Source organism: Sander lucioperca, chromosome 3, assembly GCF_008315115.2.
Source record: "Sander lucioperca isolate FBNREF2018 chromosome 3, SLUC_FBN_1.2, whole genome shotgun sequence".
Lineage (NCBI taxonomy): Eukaryota > Metazoa > Chordata > Actinopteri > Perciformes > Percidae > Sander > Sander lucioperca.
The window spans coordinates 23,513,761-23,540,432 of NC_050175.1; the positions used below are offsets into that span (position 1 = coordinate 23,513,761).

The 26,672-nt window shown below is 40.9% G+C and overlaps 1 protein-coding gene and 2 long non-coding RNA genes across 22 annotated transcripts in view; 1 reads left to right on the forward strand and 2 right to left on the reverse strand.

The window, feature by feature from the left end:
• The window catches only part of tjp1a (tight junction protein 1a), a 118,733-nt gene continuing 92,061 nt past the window's right edge, over positions 1–26,672 (reverse strand). For 6 of the 20 annotated variants that reach the window (XM_035999524.1, XM_035999523.1, XM_035999535.1 and 3 more), the window contains 23 exons: positions 25,395–25,433; positions 22,779–22,915; positions 22,088–22,193; positions 21,709–21,859; positions 19,687–19,795; positions 18,266–18,485; positions 16,829–17,013; positions 16,415–16,510; positions 15,255–15,281; positions 13,123–13,205; positions 12,489–12,699; positions 11,635–11,735; positions 11,156–11,506; positions 10,015–10,263; positions 8,019–8,831; positions 7,769–7,851; positions 7,364–7,546; positions 6,719–6,825; positions 6,237–6,481; positions 5,284–5,438; positions 4,979–5,199; positions 4,621–4,764; positions 1–1,822 (listed from right to left, as the gene is read on the reverse strand). In XM_035999524.1, coding sequence (XP_035855417.1) covers positions 1,728–1,822; positions 4,621–4,764; positions 4,979–5,199; positions 5,284–5,438; positions 6,237–6,481; positions 6,719–6,825; positions 7,364–7,546; positions 7,769–7,851; positions 8,019–8,831; positions 10,015–10,263; positions 11,156–11,506; positions 11,635–11,735; positions 12,489–12,699; positions 13,123–13,205; positions 15,255–15,281; positions 16,415–16,510; positions 16,829–17,013; positions 18,266–18,485; positions 19,687–19,795; positions 21,709–21,859; positions 22,088–22,193; positions 22,779–22,915; positions 25,395–25,433 — 4,111 coding nt within the window. In that variant the 3' untranslated portion in view covers positions 1–1,727. The remainder of the gene's footprint in view (positions 1,823–4,620; positions 4,765–4,978; positions 5,200–5,283; positions 5,439–6,236; positions 6,482–6,718; positions 6,826–7,363; positions 7,547–7,768; positions 7,852–8,018; positions 8,832–10,014; positions 10,264–11,155; positions 11,507–11,634; positions 11,736–12,488; positions 12,700–13,122; positions 13,206–15,254; positions 15,282–16,414; positions 16,511–16,828; positions 17,014–18,265; positions 18,486–19,686; positions 19,796–21,708; positions 21,860–22,087; positions 22,194–22,778; positions 22,916–25,394; positions 25,434–26,672) is intronic. The other 14 variants (XM_035999527.1, XM_035999530.1, XM_035999528.1 and 11 more) reach the window with 8 other exon arrangements.
• LOC118494716 lies at positions 756–24,139 on the forward strand. The gene is made up of 2 exons (XR_004896877.1): positions 756–877; positions 24,107–24,139. It is a non-coding gene; the product is annotated as an uncharacterized LOC118494716 (long non-coding RNA).
• On the reverse strand, positions 1,881–4,610 carry LOC118494717. The gene is made up of 2 exons (XR_004896878.1): positions 4,014–4,610; positions 1,881–3,975 (listed from the first exon to the last, which is right to left on the reverse strand). It is a non-coding gene; the product is annotated as an uncharacterized LOC118494717 (long non-coding RNA).

Here is a 26,672-nt window from a genome sequence, read left to right on the forward strand (position 1 = left end):
TTTACTTTAAAAATGATTTTATTTATTAATACAGTGGTATACTTAAAATTGTGTTGCAGAGGAGAAAAAAAAGTCAGCCACACGTGAAGAGCTAATATCCAATTAAAGCTGTGTTATATCTAAAAATAAAATGGTACTGGTGTGCCATACATCATATATTGTCTATTAGTACAAAAATACATTTAAGGGCACACAATACAGCATCCAGTATCACAAATCAGTGAGGGGGACACTTTAAGAGCACACCCTTTTTAAAAGAACATGTTTTAAATATATTTTAGCCCAAGCACTTTCCTGATCCTTAAAGAGCCATTAAAAGACGTTTTTTTTGTGACCATAACATAGTGTGAATATATTGGTAGAAAAGATGTGATGTATTATTGTTAGGTTACAAGTTCCAAGGCTCGAGGGTATATCCAGAATACAAAGATAACCACACTCACTTTCTTCCACTTTTTAAAACGTGTTTTCTCTAAGTTTTATACAAAAAAGAAAGACATACAAAAAGTTCATTTACAAACAAAAGAAACAAGGCAATATGATAGCTTTATTTACAGCCACTTCTTTTCTGTTTTTTTTTTCTTTTTTAAGTAATGCATAGCAGATAAAAGAAGAGCATATCTTTGTTATCCTTTTTAAACTGTTATTGTGTGCTAAACCCAAGTTCATTTATACAGTGGGTTCACAGAAGATGGCAAAACAAATGACATTATACCATAATTTATCATAACTTATTTTGTTTTTCTTAATGAAAAGTGAATAATCTGCAGATAAGGCATCACTGCTTATTTGTGTGTGAGCGCAAGAGTGCACAGTGAGAAAAGAAAAGAGAGAGAGAGAGAGAGAGAGAGAGAGAGAGAGAGAGAGAGAGAGAGATGTGAGAAAGGAACTGAGAAGGCTATTGGACCTGAGTAAAGAACATGCATAGATCTCCCTCAGGCTGGAAGGAGAGATGTGGTACTCTGTAAGAAATTAAGCTACAAGATATCACTGTAGGAAAAGGAAGAATAAAGGAAGGAAGAACATCTCTAAAAAGTGTGCTGCTTGGGTTCATATCCACCTCATATTTTGCCAACTCCTTCAACTTGTCACCATCCCTGGTTTAATCTTAGCTCACGTCTGTCTCAAACCTTCATTAAAATTCCCTCAATGTGGAAACAAATGTGAAGATACATGTTTGTATTCAGTCACCTGAACTGAAAAAATAACAAGATGTTGACTTGTAATTGAATTCACGAGTAAAACTTTTAGTAAATCTTCTCTATACTACTATATATACTGTATGCATATATAGCATAAATATACCAACACAGATTTTTGAAGCATGTGGCTGCCTCAAAAGCCATCCATCCATTTACTGTATATTCATGTAAAAATTACATTTAACATCACCTTGTATATAGTGTCAATCCTCATGGCATGGGGCATGCATCCATAGTTTCATTTCACATCAAAACTTCAAATTGGGGAAAAAGTTTAAAGAACAGCTTGTAACGATCATCAGTGTCTCGCCTTCATCTATGGGTGCAGTAAACAGCACTGACTGGATCTTCTTCATACTCCATTATGTAGTGTGTGTGGAGTGCATCTGTCAGTGTGTGTGTGTGTGTGTGTGTGTATGTATATGTGTGTGTGTGTGTGTATATATGTAAGTGTTTATGTGTCCATCCTCTTCATTTTACCCCCTATGGTTCCACATTCAGTAACATCACACTTGCTGGTCGTCCTTAAAAGTGGTCAATGAGCACAGAAACGCAGTTGGCTCCCACCAGGTAGTTGGGGTCTCCGGGAAGAGACTTGTTCTGCCAGCTTTTTGGGTCACCTGCAGTCAGACAGATGGGGGAGGGTGGGGGGGAGGGGGGGTAGTAGTGAATGAGTGATTTTTTTATGTAAAATTCAAGCTGCAATGCATTTCATGAGCACTCTTCTCTTGCAAAGTCCTCTTCACACCACAGAATCTACAACAAATTAATTTCTAACATTATAAACAGCACCAACTGCAGAGCTTGACTGGATCTATAGTCTGCCAGTCATGTTAAGTAATAGCACGTGGGTTTGTGGCCTATAAAAGCAAGTAAAATCTATTTCATATTTTTTATTGAATGTCCTCAGCCTCTTGCTGGCTGCAAATAAAACCTCAGTCACTCTGAGGTCTGAGTGTAATTGCAATTATAAACATATGGGTCTGTGCCAAGAGGAAAGTTCCAGTAATCAGAGTAAGCAGAGCCAGCTTGGCAGAGGCCCATCGATACAGTATACACTAACTGTACCAGTGACAATATAAATACAGCCTCCTCAGTGACATCCACTGTCAATCTTTAAACTGTCAATCTTGTGCTAAAATCTGGGTGATATGGAGGAGATAGATGTGACTAGGGGACCATCTTCTGTTCAGGTATCTAACATGAAATCTATACACACTACTCAAGATACATTATTTCAAGTTCTAAGGATCAATGTTTTGTCACTCTGCCTCCTTAGCAGTGTGTTGGGTTGAACAGTAGGCTTGAATTAGTGGGTTCTCATAATTGATTTCCTTTTCGGCATTTTGAATACAGGGTTGGCGATTTGATCCCCAGCGAAATAAAAGCGCTATATAAAGCATTCCAACTCAGAGAACCTCTTGGAGGAACATCATTTGGGCTGGCTGCTGGTGGGGCCTTTGCTTGAGCTATTTTGGACGGTGGCTCAAGGTGAGCATAAAACAACCCACTGCAAGCCTGCCTTCACATTCTCCTCTGCTAGACAGTGAACGTAGCCTAGACACTAGAGCCAGTTATTTTTTTATCCTAAAGGAGGCAGTGTGCCACTTGCCCACTTATCAAAACAACAGAAGTCAGTTCTTTTACAGAGCTTAACTGTATCGCAGTGGTTCTGCTTTCAGCCTGTAAGGTAACATCATCAATAATCTACAGAATGGGATTTGCGGATTATTTTACAGTTGTCAGGGTGATCAGGAATAGACTGTTTTTCTGCTTGTGCTGGAGATGTGTTAACATTCGGAGTTTAATTAAAAAAAATTAAAAAAAATATGATTCTGTGTGGCCCTGAGAATAACACAGCATACATAGAAGAGTGGCAGTAAGATGCAGACAGTTATGTAGGAGGAAAAAGGAGAAGCAAGGAAGCAAAGTGAGAAGAAAACCAGAGAAGGGACAGGAGGAGTCCAGAGAGTGGCCTTGCTTTACAATAACAGGATTACGACACAGCTCGAATAATCCTCCCACCATTCAGCAGGACAACGGAGTGAGCTCACATCTCATTCAGCCTTCTAAGTCTCATCCTTAAAATGAGGCTAATTAACAGCTAATCCTGACCACTGCCAAAATGACTACTGCTTTTGAAGATGTGAGAGGGACAGTGTTAAGAAAAAGAGGAATTAGTTCCTTTCTTTTTTTTACTCTCTTAGCAACTCAACGTCTCTATGAGCCTTGGTTATTTCTCAAATGTTTGTTTGCTCAATCACACGACTGATTAAATTATGACCTACTTAAAGTAGATTGTCTTGGTTTTGATTTCCAAAAACATGAGATAAAGAGAGATTGTTTTACAAATCATGTCTGTTTTACATGTAAATACATTGCTGATCAATTTCAATGCTAAATATAAATATGGACTTCACAAACAGTATTCTGTTTTGTAGTTTTACTTGGGACTTTTTACAGGAACTTCTTTATTAGGTGGTAGAGTAAATGATCAATTGCCATCAGCAAAATAACCATTTACTGATGGAGGAGTTAGGATTATCTGAGGGGATTAGCCTGAATCATCTCCTGCAGCCCCTGAAAGCTGTGAATAGTTTATCTATTTGATTACTTCCAATTCCCTGTTGTTCCCAGATCCAATTTCACATCCAGACTCCTTTTAGTAAACAAACTGAAGCCAATCTGAAAGACAGAAATTCATTTTCTTGCCAACTGAAAGATACCTTAAATAAGAAGAACACTTAGCAAGCAGGGAGATAAATTTAGAGAGCTATAAATCGGCATGGTAAGAAGATGTCTTTGTGTAACTTTTTTTTCTTTTTTTGCGGGATAAAGACAGGATTCATTGGTTATGACAGTGTCCCAATTTCCAGAGATCTATAAAAGCTGTTCTTCAGGTCAGGATTTGGGTGGCTATGTGAGAAAAAACACTCAGAGCAGAGCAGCATGCACTATACTTCTACCTGATCAAATTAAATTATTATACAGCCAAGCATCTGGTGCATGAATGTTAAATGAAAAAAGAGAAACTTGTTAAAATGACTCAGAGGTAAAAACCAAGAGGGAAATACTGCAATTTCAGCATGTAAAAATAATCAGGAGAGACTCTGATCTGAACACCACATAAAGAAAAACAGTGATACAGTGAATAAGAGATTGAGAGGGTGAGTTAACTAGGATAAATGATGAAAATGAATCAACCAAAGCAATAAATTATGAGAGAAGAAAAACAGATTTTACCCCTAGATTTATTCTCAGACATGGTGAGATCGACCAAAATATCTTTAAAAGATTTTCTCAACTGATTTCCAATAAAGAGAACCAAAACTAGGGGTAAAAACAGTGACCCACAGCCCTTAAATTGTCACACAGCCAGCCCAAATGACCCCGGAAGAACATTGAGAGCACAGCATACCCGACGAGGAGTCGGAGGATTTTAGAGCAAAAGACCAACCATCAGGGGTCATAGACGCACAGTGAGGTAAGCGCAGCTCCACAGGCTTCAAAAACTTGAGGCCATGAGGTCCACACATCACCAGAGGGCTGAGCAGAGTCTCTCCTGTAAACACAAACACAGATTTCAGGACGATTAAAAGTAAACGCTCTGCTAGCTGTTAGTCGTCACAATTCTACTTTAGATCCATCGTATCTCCCCAACGGACAACATGCACAATTACACTTTAAAATACTGGCTTCATAAAGCATCCCAATAATTTAGATGTGAATGTAGAAAACCCCCTGGCTGCTTCATCCCTCCATCTTTGATAGGTTACCTTTCTCCTTGTCGAGTGGTGGCAGGATGCTGTTGTCTCTGCAGACTTTAAAGTAGATCTCCTGCTCCACACTTTCAGGGATGGCACCCTGTGGGATAATTATGCTGACACCTGTCTCGATGGAGCTCAGGACGCCACCGTTGGAGTTGAATATACCTCGAGCGGTTGCAACCACCGTGTGGCCCTCATCCTCATCCTCATCATCATCCAGGGCGCTGGGGCTGAAGGGACAGACACCTTTACTTTCACACTCTCATATTCAACAGAATACTTTAAATTGAATCTCTAGTCAGACTGTTTGTTACCTCACAGGGATGGCCTTGGGAACAGCGTTGATGTTGTTGTGCTGGTGTTTGGAGCGGTGGTCCATAGTGCGTGTGAAAGTATCCAGACCACTGTCATGGTCTGTGTTCATGGGCTGCGGGGGAATCTGAGGCTTCACTGGGCTGGGGGTCTGGCCCTGTTCCAAACAAGAGAAGGTAAAGTAGGTAGACCGTAGCAGTGAGGCTTAGCTTAAGCAATTTATGTAGCCACCAACAACAACCCCCCCAAATAAAATCATTGAACCAGAACCTATTACTGAGAAACGTTCTCTTTGTTTTCACAATAACAGGTTATTGATTTGGTACCAAATTGAAGGGCTACCCTTACATTCATGGAATCATTTATTATGTCATTTATATGATTTTGATTCATAATAAGTCCACATGGAATTCAACAGTAGAGCCCCCCTTGCATCATTACTTATTTTACCCTCTCTGTTTTATAACTCAGTGATTCAGTGTGCCATGTTGTACAGCAGCACAGCATCTGCTAAACTTAAAACTAAATTATACAATCAACTCAAAGTTTGCGCTAAGATCATTGTTCAACCTGTTGCACACTCCTTTCAAACAATCCACAAGAAGAGCATGCTCAGACTTGCTAACAGCATCTCTTCTGACTCCATGCACGTTTTAAATTATGAATACCAACTTTTACCTTCTAACCAAAATCTGTTTGCTGCCATTTAAGATCTGGATCCGAGGATATCATTAAACATTTCTTTGCCATGGCTGTTGATATGTTGATATCATCTTTGTACTATATGTGTAATTGCTGTCTAGCTCTGTCTGTATTTTTCTTTTTATTTCTTCTTTTGAGCGAAGCTGCTCGGGAAAGCAAAATGAATTGCGGTGTGAACGGACAATAAAGATGTATCGTATCGTATTGTTAATAGTGCTACACTAAAACAACCATTAGCCAAAAATCTGCTTACCTTTGAAGCAGTCTCAGGCTTGTCATTGGGCAGAAGGTTGTGGTTGAATTTAGGACTGTCGAACATGCGCGCAAACGGCTTGGCAGACATGGTGTAGGGCTTGGGCGTGTAGCGGTTGTAGCTGGTTGCTGGTGGAGCTGCTTTTGGAGGATGTACACTAGTGCCATTAACCGGAGACTTCTCAGGGAAGCTCTTGTGAGGCAGGAAGTTGGTCTGAACAGTGTCGTCTCGGCCCGGAGCTTTGGCTGTGGAAGAGCCATGAGGGTCAGCCAAAGAGCTCTACAGTATGTGTCACTGTGTGCATGTTTTTATTTGTATGAAATTATGTACATTTTGGCATACACAACAGGCCACGTCTCTCAGTAGACAAAGTACAGGGTGATACAGTACATATATGAATCTTCACGTGATTACAATCTTGTATAAGATAAAATCCTGACTACAATTTGGTTTTCCTTTGATAGAAGACAGTCAATTTTTACCTTCAGGTGCAGGTTTGGGCAGTGTGGCTGGTGGCAGAGAAGGCGTCACCTGGGGAACTGGTTCATATTTTTTCTCCACTGGACTTGGTTTCTCCACCGACTCCGTCCTATATCACAAGACCAAAATCATCAATTGAAGATTCACAGTAGAAATGACCAAGACATTAATCATAAAAACCATAATGGATGTTAAAGATAGATGAAAGGAAAGTTGGAAAAAGATGCATTAATCTAATCTAAGAGGACATGTTTTAAAAACATTTTCATTTAACCTTTATTTATCCAGGTAAGTCGATTGAGAACAACTTCTCATTTGCAACGACGATGTTCACACAGTTACACATTCTTACCTGGAAGCTGCCCAGTACAACCACAGTCAGATCTGCTGGCCACTGAGCAGCTCCACTGGAGCAGTTGGGGTTAAGGGCCTTGCTCAAGGGCACCTCAGTGGTGGTAATGAGGGAGGGACAAGCGCTGCTGTTTCACTTTCCCCACCCAGATTTTATCCCTGTCGGTCTGGGGATTGAACCAGCGACCTCCCGGTCACAAGCTTTTTTAACCTTTAGGCCACCACTGCCCCTCAAAAAAGCCAAAGATGTTTCATAAGGACATTATATGTTTAGGAGTGTGGATGATGAGCATCACCTTGGGTAGTTGTTATTTGTTTGTGCTTGTGGCTGGGGTTTGTTGGGACCGGTCTGGAGCCTATCAAAGTAAGACAGCTGTTTCCTGTAGTAGTCCTCGTCCTCATCAGGGTCGTAATGGTTGGAGCGCACAATGTCATCAGCTACCTTGGACTGAGGCTGAGGCTGCTGAGGTCCTGGGGCTCTGGGTGGGTGTGATAAAACAGTCAAACAGGTCAAATATAAGGCAGAGAAGGTGAGAGCAGAGCGGGAGAAGAAGCGTTTACGATGACAAATGGCCAAAATAAAGGTGCTTGGGCAAATTGGTCAATGATGTGATAATAAAGTGACTAATTACACAATTTAAGTCCAATATTACTCTGAAAAGAGTGTGAAGTCAGAAACAGCAGAATAAGCAGAGGCTCACCTAAAGGTCTTCTCTTGATCCAGGTTGCTCAGAGAATTTGCTTTAGGGATTACTCCACCTGCTTTCAAAGGTATATCGGCTGCCTGTAATAGCAAAAGCAATGAATCTTATCAGTAGCAAAACAAATTATGAATGTTCACTTCCAAAGTGTATGTTTCTCCATAAGTTGAAAAGCAAATGTATACATGTAATACACCAGTAACTACTGTAACTCCATTATGTATTATACCTGCAAAGCCAAACAGTTTACCTTGTTTCCAGAAGAATCCGCTGTATCTCTGGCTCTATCCACGGACACAGAGCGTTTGTTCTCAAACATCTTGACCCTTGTCAGGACTGACTGTGGCCGCATGGCAGGGTCATCCGGTTGCTCATCTCTGGTAGGGAAAGGCTTTGAAGCATCTGCAGGGGAAGGTGAGGGTGCCTCTGCTTTGAGAGGTGGTGTGGGGCTAGTTTCAGAGTTCACAGGAACAGGATCATGCTGCTGAGGTTTGTAGCTCTTTTGTTGCGGTGTTGGTCCCTGGTTGTAGGCAGCCCGCTGAGCAGCAGGGTCTGGGGAGTGGGCAGCTGAGGGGTACATGCTCAGGTGAGAATCTTGGTCGTAGTGCAGGTCAGGCCCTGGAGCAAGAGGAGGAGGATCATCATGACGGACAGGCCCTGTCGGTTTACCGTAGCGAGGCCGTCCGTTGAATCCCTGATGAGGTGGGGGCTCGTCATAGCGGAGAGGAGGGGTGTAGTGGGAGTCAGGGCCGTCGCCGTATGGCAAACGGGGATCGTAGCCCTGGGAGTTGGCAGTAGACAGCGGTTGGCTGTAAGGGTTCCACTGTTGCTGGTCGTACTGAGGCACACTGTTCTCGTAGGGCGGGTTAGAGTCATAGTTTCGGTACTTTGGTTCTGGGTAACCACCTCCGCTGCTGACATCATACCGACTAGGTGGGTGGTCGTAATCTCTGTATGGCTGCTGGTCTGGGTGATATCCCTGTTGAGGGTTGTAAGTCACAGGCTTCATGCTGTGACCGACTCTCCCAGTGTTGTCTGTGCTGTATGGATCCTTCTGAAACATCTACCAAAGAAATACATAACAAAGAATAAGGTTTACAACTTCACAGGATCCACTAACATACTGTACAGACATTAAATGTGTAATATGTAACATACAAAAGTCAGTTAAAGGATGACAAAAGGAGAATATTAAAACAAGTCCGTGAAATTAATTGCAGAAGAAGAAAGAAGAAGGGAAAGACCTGAAATAGAGAAACTGAGAGGGAGGGGTTACTGGTCAGATTACATACTCGATTAAATAGAAATCGCAGCACAGCCAAACACTCATTGCAGCTTAAAAACATCACAATGTACCACTGCAGCTCCAAAATTAACAATGACTAACAAAGTTGTTAAAAAAAAAAAAAAAAAAACAACAACGGGATGCATTTTTCTTGTCTATACTGACAGAATGTGGAAATTGTATGTAGAAAACTAATGTAAACTACTTACTGAAGGCCTATTGATAATTTGACTAATAGTAATCACACATAATATGTGCACTGCCGCATTCACAAGGAAAAATGTCACCCACTGTCTTTTTTACAATTATAAAGGCAACTTAGACATCCACAATAATATTTAACATTAAAAGCACATACCCATTGTACAAAAAATATTTAAAATCCTGATAATTGAGAAGTAACCATTAATTATCCATCCAAATCTGCAGAATTTTTTGTTTTGGTGGTCTTTGTTACTTGACCATGGCTACATGTCAAACGCAGGATAAAAATTAAAATGGGTGGAAAATGAATGGCTACTTTTACAAAAAAAATGATCCATTCAATTTGCACTGATAAATACAGCAATAAGATATCTGCTTCTAGTGGTTACCAGATAATGAGGCAAACATGTTGCAGCCATGCAAAGAGGATAAGCAACAGTGAGAGCTGCAGGATTTCCATTGCGCCTCTATATCACCTCCAAGCCCACTGTTGTTTACCAGCACTTGCTCGCACGTGCACACACGCACATACACACGTTCACACCCACAATAACGCCCACACACACACATCTCTGTCTCTTCTGGGCAGCACTGTGGTCAGCAGACATGCAGGGCGGAAGGAGAGAGAAAGAAGCGTGGCAGCAGAAGGTAGGTAGGTAGGTAGACAGGCAGCAGCAGCAATACAGGAGGCCAGCCGGGTCAGACCGAGCTGAACTGAGCCGGATCACGGAGCGTCCAGTGACAGTCAGATGTATACCTTTGGTTCTGAACTGGCCAGTCCAGACGGTAGAGGTTCTGGTGTGACGCTCTGAGGTGCTAGCTCAGGGGTGGGCCTCCTAAGTGAGCCAGCCTCTGGGTTGGGGCTTGGCTGGCTGTGAGCTGCAGGAGCCTCGTCAGGGCTCAGACCCCCTACAGTTTTTACAGTAACGTCGACAGCTGGGGGCACTGTCTCAGCCAGGGGCTCAGGCTGCTGGGGGATGCTAGGGACGGCAGCGGCCTCTGCTTTCTGTGAAGTGGTTCAGAAATGTTTAATAACACGCGCTGACACTACGGTGCAGTACTAACAACGGTCTGCTCCTCACTTGCCTACAGCTTACATGGATTCAAACAGCCAATCACCCGCCTCCACATTTAACAGTAGCTGTGGATCAACCAATGTCATGTGAGAGTTAGGAATTAGCAGCAGGACAAGTTGTCATTGTTAGAGTATACTAATATGAGTTTAATTCTACGGTTACTTACAATACAGTTTCTTTTTCCCTCTTTTAATGTTCCTTAACACATCATGAGACGACAAACGTTTAGATTTGGGTGTTACAATGGCCAATCGCGTGTTGATAAATACATTTCACAGGTATACTGGATTAACACTGGCATTTCCAACATGCACATAATACTTTCTTGTGTCGTATCGTCACAGTCCTGATCACAGGTAAAACAAAGGTAGGAAGTGCACATAGGTGAGTACTGGTACAGACACTTAGACAAACATAAGTTTCTTATCCCAGTGACATCAGCAACAGTCACACCAATAAGACAGCTTGTGGTATTACAGAGTACAAGAGTAACAGTAAAACTGATCAACTTTTTGTCCTTTTCAAAAATAAAAAACACACGCTCACAAACATCAACCAACAATCATATATAGGCAAATAGATAAAATAAATAATACCATAAATATAGATAAATATATATATTATATATAATATTTATATATTGCGATAAATACCTGACCACAGAAGTTTTCACTTTCCCACTGATATTGTTTAGTAACAGTAGACAGACAGAATAACTGCAAAAATAACAAAGCGCCCTCAATAGCGCCTCCAGAAAACCCTTCTAACGCAAACCACGTCCTCCAGACAACAGGGAAGACGTGCACCTCTCAGAAACGCTACCTGCTGCGGCACTGGTGCCTTGAATCCAGCCGGGTCAATGCGGTTCAGGGGGTCCGGCTGCACTGTGTGCTGGAAGCTAGCGTAGCCAGGGGGCTCCTGGATGACAGGCGGGTCCTCACGGACAGGCTCAGACGAGCGGGTGATGGCAGGCTCCGTGGGTGGACCCACGTCATCATTCAGCGTTTCATCCAGCTCCTGGTCGGTATAGGCTCCACCCTCCGTGTCCGTGTCCTCGTAGTCGGAGGTGTGGCGGCTGTCAGTGCTGTACATAGAATACTCACTGCCTGGCGCCGACAGGTAGGACAGGCGGTCGTCGTGGATGTCCAGGTCATCCTCAGCTGCCCCGTCAGCCTGGGAAACAAAAGGTAAAGAGAGAGAGTGAGAAAAGATAATTTCCGGTCTACATGGTTGTGTGTGTGTGTGTGTGTGTGTGTGTGTGTGTGTGTGTGTGTGTGTGTGTGTGTGTGTGTGTGTCTTACCTTGCCCTCTGAAACCCACACCAGCTGGTTCTGCTGCTGCTGGATTGTCTCTTTTAGTGCTCCAAACCAACCATCATTCATGTTGTTTAAGTTAATAGTCGCTGAATACACAGAGAGGAAAGGGCAGAAGAGAAGAAAAAACAAATCTCTCTAATCAAATGAGTACCAACATTTTTTTCAATTAACAATTGAATGAAAAACCATAGCATCATAATACCAAGTTCCTTTTAGACATGCACTTGAATCCATAAATGCCTTGCCGCTTCTACATGATTGGTATCATGTCTGTAAGGACTCCAGTCTAGTCCCATGAGCCAGATTCTAAATATCAAAAATATTACAGCGATATCTGTTTCCCAGTTTTATTTACAGTAATTATAGTAGAACATGATTATGAGGCTCGATTCTGAGAATAACTTATAAATGAAATCCGGTGGAAAAAGGCGTAGAGGTACAGATGCAGCTTGCTGTGTAATAGCTGTTTGGAAAGAAGATAATGTGAAGAACTTATGTGTTTGATGCAAAGACTGAATATGAGCCGAGAAGAACACTCTCTAGGACAGATGGTCCTCAAGCATGGTCCCACCACACCCCTTGACAGAAAGAGTGCATGCTGAGAAAGGGCCCGGTGGGTGCTCTGGTGTGACGGCCAGTGCTGAACAAGCGTTTGTGAAGGAGTCTGACAGAACACAGCCAGGCACAACAAGTGCAGTGTAGCCACAGCCTCCAACACTGCGGCACTCAATTGTCAACTGCCTTTGAATATGCGTCTGTGCTGCCTTTAAAATCTCTACCATTCTCCTCCCTTCATTTGGAGCCCCCATCTACCTATCCCTCTTTCCCATTGGACTCACTGGTAAAGAGGTGGTGGTTGTTCTTCCGTAATTTGAGGGCTCGTTCAAAAAGCTTCCTGGCGCTCTTTCTAGACTCAGGGCAAAGGCGGGTCCTCATGGTCTTGACGCCCTGCTTTGTGTCTGGGTTGAGAAACACCACAATTGGATACCACTGAGCGTAGTTCAGACGGTCCACTGCATTAGGGGTGATGTCCAGCACTGCATGCTTGTCCTTCATACACAGGAAACAAATAAAAACATAAATGTGTTGGAAATGTATTTCTTTCCATAATATTTCCACTTTTGAAATTCAAGCTAAGGAATATTAAAGAAAGAGCATTGTATGGCCAACACTATAATGATTTTTTTTTCACATATTGTGTGCAGCAGATCTTGAACTATTTTATAAAATCAGATTATCAGTCTGGATTAGTTTCTCAAGTGAACCTGCCACAGTATAATTCACCACCTTGTTGAGTTTCAGGCAACTAATAAAATTGAAGAATGAAGTACACCAGAGGGCAGCAGTGAGCTGTGCATATCATCATAGCTCGCAACCATCATTTCATTACCATTACAAATCAGTCAAAACATGTTTATATTTCTACCTTTTGTCTGTATATCTAAATGTGTGTGTACATCTCTAGTTTCTCACCCGGTCAATGATCTGTTTGATGGTGTGAAGGCGAATGATGCCGGTGCTTTTCTGGTCGGTTCCTGCATCCCTGGGTTCACTCTCTATGGAAGACAAATGGACAGAGTTACTGCATCACATCAACACAAGAGACAAGCAACAATAAAACCAGTATGTGCCCCAATTAGACATCCTTGTAGCGTGCAGTTGTCGACTCCAATAAATAGAGCTGTATCTCCGTACAGGAGAGGACAAGTGTACGCTTATGAAAACAGCTAGATAGTAAATGAGGACAGCAGCCAATTCATGCAATAGTCATTAGGTATTTTGGGTAGGTTTAGGGAAATTAAATTCAGTGTTTAATGAATGTGTGAGTGAAACTGCATGTAACAGTATAAATTATGGTGCAGGAAATGCGTTATGCGAGATACACTGACATGAAATATGCACACACCAGAGCATGAGGGTCATTTTGGGATTAATGAGAATACAGTGTCATTGTAAGCTTCAGGGATTTAAGCAAGGATGTGTAGAGGGGTTTATGATTTACATAAAGATAAGCAATGATTTCCTGCCTAGACACACAAGGTTCAAATCAGGGCAGTCATCTGCCCAGGATGTAGCATAGCAATGACTCAAACACATCATAGGACGAGGTTTCATTTCTAACATTTCTAATTTCTAATAGGATCTATGATCTGAAAACACTGCTCTTAACCCAAAAACATTTTAGGTAGAGCAGATAAATATAGCCATGCAAAGTCAAGATTTAAGCATATGCAGCAATGTTAAAAATTGAATGTTGGGATTCACTAATGTCTGTATCGATACAAAATTTGAAAGACCAATTTTGGTATAAGGAAGTCTATCCATTGACACTTAGGGGCTTTACACCATCGCTGCTTTATGAAAAGTTAGACGGAAACACAGGCACACACACCACTGTCAGCTTTGTATAATACACAATGCTTTTGTAGAGTAGCATCACAGGTGGAGGTTTAATTGTAGTCTGAATTGTAAGCCATAATGACCCCTTTTGATCAAATTTCATGATACATTTTTGGTCCAGCGTGTACATAAACCTGATATCCAAATATGTGGTGACAGTTTTCCGTATTCCTGTATGGATAATGTATCTGAATGCAGACGGTGTAGTGAGAGTAATTTTAGGAAATTAACGCATAAATAGATGGTTAATTTTTCAGCTGACTGCTACTATTTCATCTCATTTCATAAATACTACGTGCTGTGTATTGTTATGGTATTGTGGACATTTGGCAAGAACATACACTAAGAACGATCCATTTAATTTTCATGGGCAAAGTTAATGCCATGTTGATTTGCTGTTTTTTTAGCATTAAGAATTAGTACAAAAGGCATAGAAATGGGTGTCAATCCCAAATAAACTCAACATTCCCAGTCTATCTGCTTATAATTTTGTTGAAAAGAAACTTCATGTGTCAGTTTTAATGGCATATTACTGTAACTGCACAGCTACACATGCTGCCTTGTTGTTGTCTTTCTACATGAGGCCATTAAGAGGGGAATACCACTGAATTTAACTATAAAATTACAACTGTACCTATTCAAGGATACTGTACATATATCAGCATTTAATCTCTTCCATGAACATGCAATATCACAATGACAAACAGGCTCTTAGAGACTTAGGTTTGGACAAAAAAATGTAGAATGAAAAAACAAATTCATTATATTTAATGTAGACATCTTCCTAAGCGTGTTGAGATGCTATGCTAAAGAGCGTTTTTTAAATCTTAAATAGATACATTTTCATTGATAAATGTTATTTTGTTTTCCAGAGTCAAGTGCAATTTCAAGTCAAGTACAATACCAAGGGTAGATTTTCTTTCCACCAAGAAAATTACACAAAAATTAAAAAAGCTGTGTGTAAGTATGATATTGCTTTTCTTTTCAGTGTCAGGTCTTCTGTGAATTGTTTTGTGATTATGCTAATATATACTAAAACAATTGCCAATTGTAATGACAAATGTGAATTTCTAAATCAAGTGCTATTCCCCCCATGTTGTTTAAACATCTATAGGCCAGCTAGCCACCAAACACCAGTGTACAGAGTATCTGCCATTCACTGAATCAAATAAAACAAATAAAAGTTGATGCACTAAGTGACATACTTTCCCCTCCGTGTTGTTGCTGTGTTTCTGAAAAGAAAATACAGTTACACAAACATCACTGGAGTTACGCAAATCAACATGAAGGAATGGAATGACTTTTTATGTGGGTGTATACTGAGTATGTGTGTGTGTGTGTGTGTGTGTGTGTGTGTGTGTGTGTGTGTGTGTGTGGTTGCACTGGCATGTGTGGTTGAGCACTTAAAGTAATTGAAATTCAGTGCTGAGTAAAAACCACAAATTAAAGAAGGTTGCAGTTTCATGAAGTAAGAGGCATAGGATAAGGACTGAAATTAATTAGGGTGTGCAGCTCTTCTTGGAGTGTAGGAGAGTGAAAGATAAACAGATAAAAGGAAGAGAGAGCTTTAAATAAACAAAGGGAAATATCAGACACAACTTGACTAACCTGAAGGAGTAGACTAACATATACTAAAATACATTGAGAATATCTAGCAGTAGTAGTAGTATTCTGGAGTTAAGCAGAATGCCATGCTATAATTAATAATAAAATATAATAATGTTTTGAAGAGATTTGCTTAACATCCAGTGAATATGAATTTTGTCAATGAATTTGACCAGCTAACAGCAGTGGTCTATTCCTACAGAAAAATACTGAAGACTAAAAGAAAAAACTACCAAAATATATTGCTTCTAACCTTCTGCAGATTAAAACTACATGTATTCACCTGCAATCTTTCAGTTTATAATTATTTTGTCATCCTCTCCTTCTAATCTGTGACCATAACAATTTAACATAATAACAATCATTTAACAAGTGGATATGAAATACTAAATCAAGTTAAATGTTTAATCAGATGCAGCTTCAACAAGCTGCTTGTTTGGCACTGCATTGTACTGTTACAAATCACTGACAAAAGAATTCCCATAATTTGTTCAGAGATGATAAACTACAAATGTCGCTATCTTTCTCTGTTAAACCAATCTTAAAACCAAGTTAAATGTAGACAAGCTGAAAATATCTTTACAAATTCCCAGACTCAATAAGGTGTTTCACAGACATGCAGAGCTATATTTGGATTTGAAAAGTGTAGGGTATGTAGTAGAGGTAGAGAGTGTGGTCTCCTATCAATGCAAGACATGCAGTAGGCCACTACACAAAACTTGAACATTAGAAAAGAGGGAGATGGGTATTTATCACTTACTTGCTAGTTCAAAAACGTCTGGCTCCTCCCTGGCCAGTTTCTCTCTGGCCACATCTGCTATCGGCCCAAAGAGAACCACAGGCCTCAGGAACCCAGCTGTACAACAACAATACCATGTCATGGAGAGTACCAAAGGTAAGCATCATGTAACACTTACAACACAATACTAAAACTAAGATCATACATTTTACTACATTATAATACCACAATGTACAAATTATTAACTTTGCAAGCATAGAATGGTATGACTACAGACATCAGTTAGCTAGAACTCATAAGTGGCGTGGAGGGCCTTGTGTTTCTTTTAGCTACAAGGATGAAATCAGTCCACTACTTTGTAAATTCTTCCTACAATAAAGTATAAAGATATGTGGCAGTTGATTGCGGATACTGCCTTTGGCGATGCACTCTTACCTTCCCTCAGCACCACCCTCTCATAGGCAGGGAACTTGGTCTGAACTGGCTGGGCTGACAGGTCTTCCCTGCTCTTCCGCAAATTCCTCTTCGAGCTTCGCAATCCTCGGAATCTCCAGAAGTCTGCTCTGTCGCCCCCTGGTGTTTTGGGGAGGGTGTACTGCACACTGGATAGCTGCTCAGCTCTGGACAGAGAAGAAGAGGAGGAGTAAGGTCAGCTTTTAGGATTTCAGCCAAAACTACGATCAAGGCCTCTTTTAGACAGTTCAGGTATTAAGCATTCAGCTTACGACTGTTTGACGAGAAAAGCCTTAGTTATATACTGGTACTGTAACACCATTGTACAGTACTGAGTTGTAAATGGTTGTCATCTGATTATGGAGTACTTGCCATTATTCACCGACAAAAAACCAAGTCTTATTTTTAAAACACTGACACAATTTCCACCATTACAAATTTGCAAACCATGAATTTATGATAAAGGCCATCAAGGATACAGAATATCAGAATACTTGATTGTGGTTGGTCAATCACAGCATTCTACAGTCTGGTTTTTCTGTATAAATAAGGCTGATTCAACAGGGTTCTAATTTGCAATAATGACCGCTTCGCTCTACATTATCCCTTAGATCACTGCAAATAGGTCAATACATTTTCTTAACATAGAAAAGGAAAACAACACAAACAGTGGTAAGCAGTTAGGTGATTGAGGCATTGAGCCAACGGGGGAAAGAACTCATTCCTATTAGCTTTGAATAATAATGGTCTTACTTGGATGTATGTTTTTAAAATAATATTTTTGAATTCAGAGTGTGATTTTAGGGTTTTATGTTTTCAAGGAAAATCCAGGGAGGCAGGTTTAGCTTGGCTGAGAAGCTAAGATATATTTCATCACAATGCTTAATGTAAGTGATATAAATGCATGCAGCATGTGGAAAGCTGTCTTTTCTGTCAGCCGGACAGCGAGGACTCTCTGTGTAAACACAGCCAGAGGCTGTCGAAGGCTGTGGAGACAGGCCTAGATAAAACAATGCTGTTGGCTGGATCATGATCTATACTACATATCCTCAGACACACAGGCTTCACAAAGTCCACAGTAATCCTTAAAATAAATAAAACCATTTCCCTGACACACAGAATGTGTTAAATTTGCCCTACTATTAAAACAATTCTACTTTATAATGGACTATAACACAGAAGTAAAGCCTTACACAGAATTACAGAAGCACTAACAATAAGCAGTAAAAAAATCTGCAATGTTTAAAATATAGTAAATTAAATAAATAAGTAACTAAAAAGTTCTGCTCTCAAATCCTTCCTTGCTACTCTCAGATCAACCACAATGCTTTTATTCCTTTGCCTCCACCCTTGCCCATTCATAAAAGTGCCAGTACAAGCTGTACACATACTAAAGGTGTGACCTCAAACTTCTTTTACCTGTTCTTGTTGGGGATGATGCCTCTTTCCACTTCCTGATGGTTCTTGCCAATACGGATAGCAAGCCAGGATCCTAATTTGCCGTTGTAGAGCGTGTCCACTACACGGAACACCTCGCCCTTGTTAAAGCTCAGTCCATACGGTGACTCTTTTTCATATTCAAAATGTGTCCGAATGTAGAAGGAGTCACCCACGTCCGATTCCACTATCCTACGATACACTGAAGAAAAAGCAGAAAATGACAGAGATAAATTACAGCAGCCTCCCAAATGTGCTTGATGGTGTTTTAAGCCCCCAACGTCTCCTTCCAGGCAGCGCTGCGACCGTTGACTTCAAGGCACCTAACCAAAGAATTTCTAATAAGGGAAGAAGTTCCACTCTCTCGATACTTCCGGCTTCTGAACTGGTTGCAGTTCCACTCTGGTTCCAATATAGGGGGCGCTCACAGGCGAGTGCAGAATGAATGGTGGTCTATGGAGTTATACCCCTCAAAATCCACTTTTCTCAGGATATCATTTTTTGTCAAGTAATTTGAATGTTGCATTTGAAAGGGGAGGCTAAGAAAATACACACTGCTGGGTGTTATATTTTTTTAAAGTGGCATTTTTGTTCTAAAAAGCCTTTTCAAATGTCAATGACATCATACGGCCAGAGATTCTGCTTTACGGCAAGCTCTGAGTCATTTCCTTTTTTCTCTCGAGGCATCGACAACACAGCTGACAGGTAAGACTCTCCCTGTCAATACACGTGCTAGAAAGAAGTTTGCTAATGTTTAAAGACCATGCTGAAATATTCACTCTGACATTCTGGTTCTGCTTCGGATGCCATCAAGTGGGATCTCTGGTCGTAATCAGTCCTTCACTGACCAATCAGCATTCATTAGCAGAATGCTAGCGTGTTATGGGCAACAACGACTCAACCTGTAAGAAATCAAAAAGGACATAAGTACTCGTTCATTCAACTTTTGACCTATAATCCATGTTGAACTTGCAAAAACTACAATCAAATCTGAGATTCCTCACCGACAATCAGGCGACAGAGACAAATTTAGCCGTCTAGCTCCGTAGATTCCCATTCATTTTGCACTCGCCTGCGATCACCCCCAGTGGAACTCTGGTGGAACTGCAACCAAATTCGGTACAATGGGGCTAAATAGGGAGTGAAATGGCTCTCCGTAGACCGGCTCTGCCCTAACCTTAACCCTAACCATTGCCTAATCGACTTCAAGGCAGCGCTGCGACCGTTGACTTCAAGGCACCTAACCCTAACCATAACCATTGCCTAATCCTATTGCCTTCCAGGCAGTGCTGCCTGGAAAGAGACGTTGGGGGCTTAAAACACCGATAAAACCCAAATGTGCTGGTTTTGATGCCTGATGCATTTAGACTACTAACACAGTACTTCATACTGTCATCACTCACCATCCTTCTTTTTCTGAGCCAAAATAGTAACTTCTTCTCCTTTTGGGAGATCCAGCAGAAACAGCACAGCCTCCTCCCTTATGATGTTGGCAAAGTCCACATTGTTCACCTGCGGATGCAGAACAGAAGACGTAGAGGAAATCAACTAACAATTGAAGGACGAATGGACACAAAACAGCAAATTATAAACTTTTAATCTCATGTTTAAATAATCAGTTAAATGCTTAAAACAATGTTGAAAGCTACTGGATTAAAGAGTGCTTTTCAACTTACAACTTTCTTTGACAAAAAAACAAAAAACTCGAGCAATTATCACTCAATTGATTTTTTAACAGAATAATAAGAACAGGAAAAGAAAAACTTGTTCCTCAACCGAAGCAGGGCGATGTATTCCCCCTACAACCGAGCAGCCTCCTTCTTGTCTCCTGCTGCTGTACCAAACACAATAACTGCTGTTTATTGACTCTGCTTGTGGGCTGCTTGAGGGGCAGCAGGGGAACGAGAAACACATGGACGGAATCACTGAACCTCAGAAAGACACCTTTATCCTTCCCAGAAACAGAAGGGCTTGACGTCTTTATCTCCACTAGCACACCATGACCAAAGGGAAACGACCTAAAGATGGAAAACAATGTCCTGGAAGTCTCAGGGATGTGTTTGTACAGTGGAAAGAACACACACAAAAAGAGATCTATGCTGTGGAGGGGGAGGAACACAAGACATAGTACATTCATTAAGAGAAGGCAATGCAGTAATGGACAGCTTTAAGCTCTAAGATAAATGCAGTCAATAAATGTTCATGTCATGGGATAAAAAAAACGGTGTGGCTAAGTATTCAGCCTCTTCTGCACAGGGCACTACTACATCACTTCACAGATATAGCATTAAACATAGCCGGTGTAATGCTTGCCTGTTACATAAACATGTGAGAATGGATCCAACACTGACATCAAGACGGTTTCCATCATCCCATCAACAATGTTACTCTAGTGTTCAGTAAAACAGAAAGACAACTGTTCCGAGGTCAGAGTGCAAGAACGACCTCTTTTGTGTCTTCACATTGGAAACAAGGGGAGTTCTGACACAAGGCAGTGCCCAGAATGACTCATAGACTGACACATTGTACTGTATTCCCAAGATCTCTTCACACAGAAATAAAACTATTGTGGCCATGGGATCACATAGTTTCACCACTGATTATCTAAGTTAGTGTGGGCAGCTACTGCTCATCTATTTTGACAATAACACCAGATGTTATTCCCACTTTCATACATGTGACATGGAAAAAGATGTTAACAGTGCATACTTTCTAAATACAAAAGCCTGACCGAACTCTGACAGAAAACAATACCTTAGAATCATCTTACAAGCTGCATAATACTAGGACAACACACTGAAAAGATCGACTTTGGCCACAGTCAATCTATATATCTGCATGTGACTTGTGACTGAAAAGTAAAACATACACTATGTTTACATATGCCCAAGATCACAAGTTATTGGGAGAAATCTGGTTAAAGGAGGAAATCAGAGAACACATTTACACCTGTGTTAACATGCAGCACATTTCTTCCCTTACACTGTCCATTTTTTTCATCCAAGGATGGCATATTTAATAAATGACAGTGAAGCCTCAGCCTGGGGAATTTTTGTTCTTAGAGTGCTTTGACATACGGTGCAATTAAACAGCAGCTTTTACAGAATTTTTATAAATAGTCTATTTCAGCTGTGAAAACTTAGATCTACTTTTTTCAGCTTCGGTTTTTAGCCGGATTTGGGTTTAATTATTTTGAAACACATAGCAATGACTGATGATCCTCCCTTTCAACCCACTGGACTGCTGCCGTTGTGATACTCTCCGAAATATTTGTCAAGTACATGTACACAAAAACTGGTAAAGCATATACAGTACATGACCAACAAATCAGGTTTCTCCAGTTTTCTCCTGGCTGTGTAAAGTGGGATTCTCAAGCAACCAATGAAGCAAACGGTTGTGTTGTTAAGTGATAGAGTGTAGCGTACCCTGAGAATCTGGTCTCCCTCCTCAAGCCCCTCATTGGCTGCAGGACTGTCCTCCAAAACACCTGCCACAAAAATCCCCACGTCGTTCCCTCCTGCTAACCGCAGACCAACGCTCTCTCCCTTCTTGAACTTGACCAGCTTCATACTCGGCCTGCAGCAGAATGCAGGTAGAGAGATAGAATTAAGCAAAAATGTCAGCAAATCATGGATTTAAAAACAATGGTTCTATGAGAGACAAAACACAGCCAGATACATTTCAAGTATATGGCAGGTAGGCTAATTTTAAGTGAATAATATATGCAGTCGATATACATGCCACAATGCAGATCTGCACTTGATACTGTAATGTGCTTTGGACGAGAGGATGTTGGACATTTACCTGAGGATGCTCTCATCATGAGCGGGGCTGGGTACAGGGGCATCAGAGGGGCTGACAGGCAGGTCCACGTCAGGCTGACCAGGCTGTGCATAAACTGGCTTTGGTTCTGCCACAAATACAAACATAGTAAGTAGAATAACACCTAACTCCTAATGAGGCTTGTACACACACTATGCAGAACAGAATTAGTTTCCTCATTTTCTAAGTAAAGATAGCTAGCCAACTGCTGGGTAATAGTGAAACCAATTGGAAAGTGAAAGCATCAACCTTAATCCATGTCAGATATGGTGATGAATATTTGTTTAGTAATATTATACCTAATTTTGTTTTAGATTGTGACATGTATAGTTAATATTTCTATGTGAAGACCGGTGTGTGAAAATGTAATTAACAATAAGGTGCTTTAAACCATAACAGTGGAGTTCAGTTTACAGGTGTCTCTGGCCCTTGACACACGGTTTGTCTTTTTAATAATTTGTCTTCAGGCACAGCTCTACAGGAAAAATAAATACTCGTAGAGTTGATTAAACTACAGCAGTATGCAGACTAAGTATTTGCTATAAGACCTAACTGAAACCTTACTGTACTTTTGACAATAACATGTAGAACTAGAAAAGGTGGTAAAAGCTGAGAAATGAGAAACTGCACTAATTCCTAGAGCTGAGGAGTTGATGTGCAGAGGTTTCTGTACCCGGCAGCGGAGGTAACAGTTTGTCATCTCTGGAGCTGGCCTGGTCGCTAGCCTGTGACAAGACACCATCATCAGAGCTTCTGACTATAGGCATGGCCCCTGGTTTAGATATGCGATCCTCATCTCGACTTCGATGGCTGAAATAGAAAAAAATAACACATGGCAAATTCAGTATGAGTGGACTGTCAATACTGTAAACAATGACAGTTTCCAATAAAGTACTCCTTAAATGACTGCAACATCTTTGCTGTTTTCAGTGAGTGTAAGAATGACCTTGTGTGTTCTGTAAGTGTGTATCTAGTTTTGTCCTGTGCTGACATCACCAGAAGGATACAGACACTAAAATGAACCCAAAAGGAAATAGCATGGACCATGGGTGACGTGATAAGGGTACGTGGACAGATATACAATAAGCTATTAAAATAAGGATGTGCAGCTCTTACAAAAAGACCCTGCAAATTGGAATAAGTGTGGGAAACGGATATTAATTTCAACTGGAGCAAATAGGGTTTATAAATGTTTTAATTTCCAAATGGCATTTTTTTGGAAGATTGATGTAAACTCCCATTTTATTAACCACTCCAATAAAAGCACACAGGCAAAGAAAGACAAAATCAAACCAAATCTCCCAATATAAACTCTTGAGATAGGATACTTTTCAGTCAAAGTTCCTGTTTAACCTGGATAAAATAAACAAGGGGAAACTGTGAGTGTGAGTGTGAGTGTATGTGTATGTGTATGTGTATGTGTGTGTGTGTGTGTGTGTGTGTGTGTGTGTGTGTGTGTGTGTGTGTGGGGAAAGGGCTCTGCTGCTTAAAACAATGGTTGAATTCCAATCTGGTCACATGACTGCCTGCTGGCGCAGTACTTGAGCTGCATTCAGAAGCATTTGTAGAAGAATGTGAAGGTGCAGGCTGTGTCACCAGCTCAGGCTAGGCAACTTCTCCCATTCTCTCATTTTTGCTCATGCAGTACAAACATATACAGTGTACAGTGTAGTCACCCATAAATTATACAGTGTAAAACCCAAATGTAAAAACTGTAAATTTACATACATTTGCATGTAATGACAGACCTTTGAGAGTTGAACCTTTTAGCTGTGCAGCTGCTGAACTTATTTACAGTGTTTTCCCACCGCAGCAAGGCATTTTCTACGTCCATGACTTCTCTTACTACAATTCAGTTTTACACATGAATCTGATCTGTGCAATTTTATACGTCAGCAGACTCACCATCAGAGAGTCCTGGCTATGTGGGAGTTTGTTGTGGAAGGAGGATGGCAAATGAGAGCTGCAACCCGAGGATAAATAACAGAATTGTAATGGGAGAGAGAGAGAGAGAGAGAGAGAGAGAGAGAGAGAGAGAGAGAGAGAGAGAGAGAGAGAGAGAGAGAGAGAGAATGTTTGTGTCCGTGTGTCTAATGGATGAATGAGAAAGAGAGTGGAAGAGAGGGGGAAGAGAGAGAGACAAACAGAGAGAGCAAGAGAGAAAGAAAGAGAGAGAGGAGTGAGAGCGGGTGTTGTGGCCTAAATCTGTTGTTCCTTGCTGCAGAGTGGTGCTAAAAAAGGCCTCACACTGACAAACACCATTTGACAGAAGCCTTTGTTCAATCCCCTCGCTTACTCATTGTTACAGTATGGGTACAGGCAAGAGCGGGCAAGGGAAGCGAGAGACAGAAAAAGTGAAGAAGCAGGAAAGATGCGGCTGCACAGACTCTCATCAAACAATGCAAAATATGGTACTGCAACACCAGAATCTCTCTACACTGAATAACACTAAATAACCGGTATCTCTAATTTCATATCCATCCACAAGTTACAAAATATTACAAATATTATAATATTATAAAATATTAGTACAAAACGGACTCAACACAACTGACTACATGTACTGACATCATTTTGCAAAAAAACCAAACTGTGCAATAACAAAAATTCCACTCTTGTAAACTAACAATTAAGCATATAATTAATTTTAAAAAAAAATACTCACACAAATGTATCTGTAAGTTGTACCATGATGCTTATTAAGAGGAGTTTGAGTTTAATTCCTTGAATGACAACACAGAGATCCTATGTGCAAAGTCGATTAATGCTCACTAAGAGACACTTTAGATGAAGGGCGTTTTTGATGATATGTTGTATTTAAAAAAAATGCAACAGCGCTGTGCCTTAGGGAGAAGAATGCCTCTAAGCCCTACAGCCAATCAGGTTAAGCGAACCATCTGGCTTGGGGCAAAGCACTGTGGGAAGTATGTCAAATTCCTTTTCCCCCTCCTAAACTGGGAGATAGTAAAAACATTCACTTACATCACAGGCTCGTGGCAGTCAGTCTGTTACTTCCTCAGTAACTTCTTCAACCACAAACACATGAGAAGCCAGTGTAACTCCTCTTATGACAATTCATGTGCTTACCAGATTAACCATTCATATAAAATGTGCAATGGTACACACAAATAAAATGACTTAACAATTTTTTTCTTATTCCTGGACAGACATAAATGTGGTACACAAAGATAAAAAAGGGATCAGGGAAAGAGCAACAGACATATTACACTGATAACTGCTCAAAACAAAACACACACTGGCCTGTTATCAGAGGGATGCATTCACTTACATTGAAAGTAATCTGTGCAACAGTGAACCAGCCCTCATCCTGCATTGAAACAAGTTAGGTTACTCCACAGTCTAACACAATGTACCATCTAATGAAATGGCAGCACTGGAGGTTAATCTAGTCATATGATATGACTGATAAGCAACTAGTAAAGCGTGATTTATGGTTCTGTGTTAAATCGACGCCATGGCTACATACGTAGGTACGTGGAGATACCAACCCTACGCCGTAGCTTGACGTGCACCTCTCAAAAAATTTAACTACACGTCGTGGTGACGCACGTCACTCGGTTGTGGCTTGGTAGCGTCGCATTTCCCCCTACTCATATCCTGATTCTCCTTCTCCATAAACAACATGACATCAAAAAGAGGGTTAACTTTTCCTGCTACAGATTTCCCACCGTGGTCAGAAAGCACAGGGGAAGACACTTTGTTTCTCCCACTATGCCTCTAGAGTCGGTACTCTCTCACTCGCTCTACCACACACTCCCCACGCACACACACATGCCAGCACTGCTATTCTTTTAAAGAGATCGATGCACACACCAACGCATAAGTATAAACTTCAGGTCACTTATGTAGGCTACGCGGAAAGCTCTGCGTGGAGCCTCCGCAGAACCATAAATCACACTTAAGCCAGAAAAGCTAAACTACTAGCAGCATACTAAACTAATATTCTGCAGCTACAACAGCTGTATGTATGGGTCTTTGCAAAACAATTAATTCAGTAAATATCTCAACAAGGCTTCTGTTTTTTTCTGCTAAATTTGGGTTTCGTATACCTGTTCCAGTAAGGCATTTGGCCCTTCAGGAAGACAGTTTGTTATAAACAGCAGGTTTGGCAGCCATATCTCACATAGTCAGACCTTCATCTCACCAACAGCACAGAAGTGATGCCACTATTTGATTAGCAATGAGTTTGAAAAGACCTGCCTCCTGAAATAGCACGTCTGGTTAGTTTTCTACCTGGTTACAAACATGTTCTCTGTAGCATAGTTTTTATGATGTGGAGTATGCCAGCCTTCTGTGTCTGCGACTCAAGGCCCATATAAATATGATGAAATAGAGGTCTGGTTATACAAGACTCTGACAGTTCGACCCAGAACAAGTGCTTAAAGGCTGCATGGATTTCGGCCCCTGATTCAATACCCACTCCTACTTCACAGCATTAAACACAGACATTTACTTTGATCAGAAACCAGCAACATAGTCTCTGTTTTCGATCCCCATTCCCCAGCACTGTTTTATTAATTGGATCAATTGGAAAATCTGCAAGAGC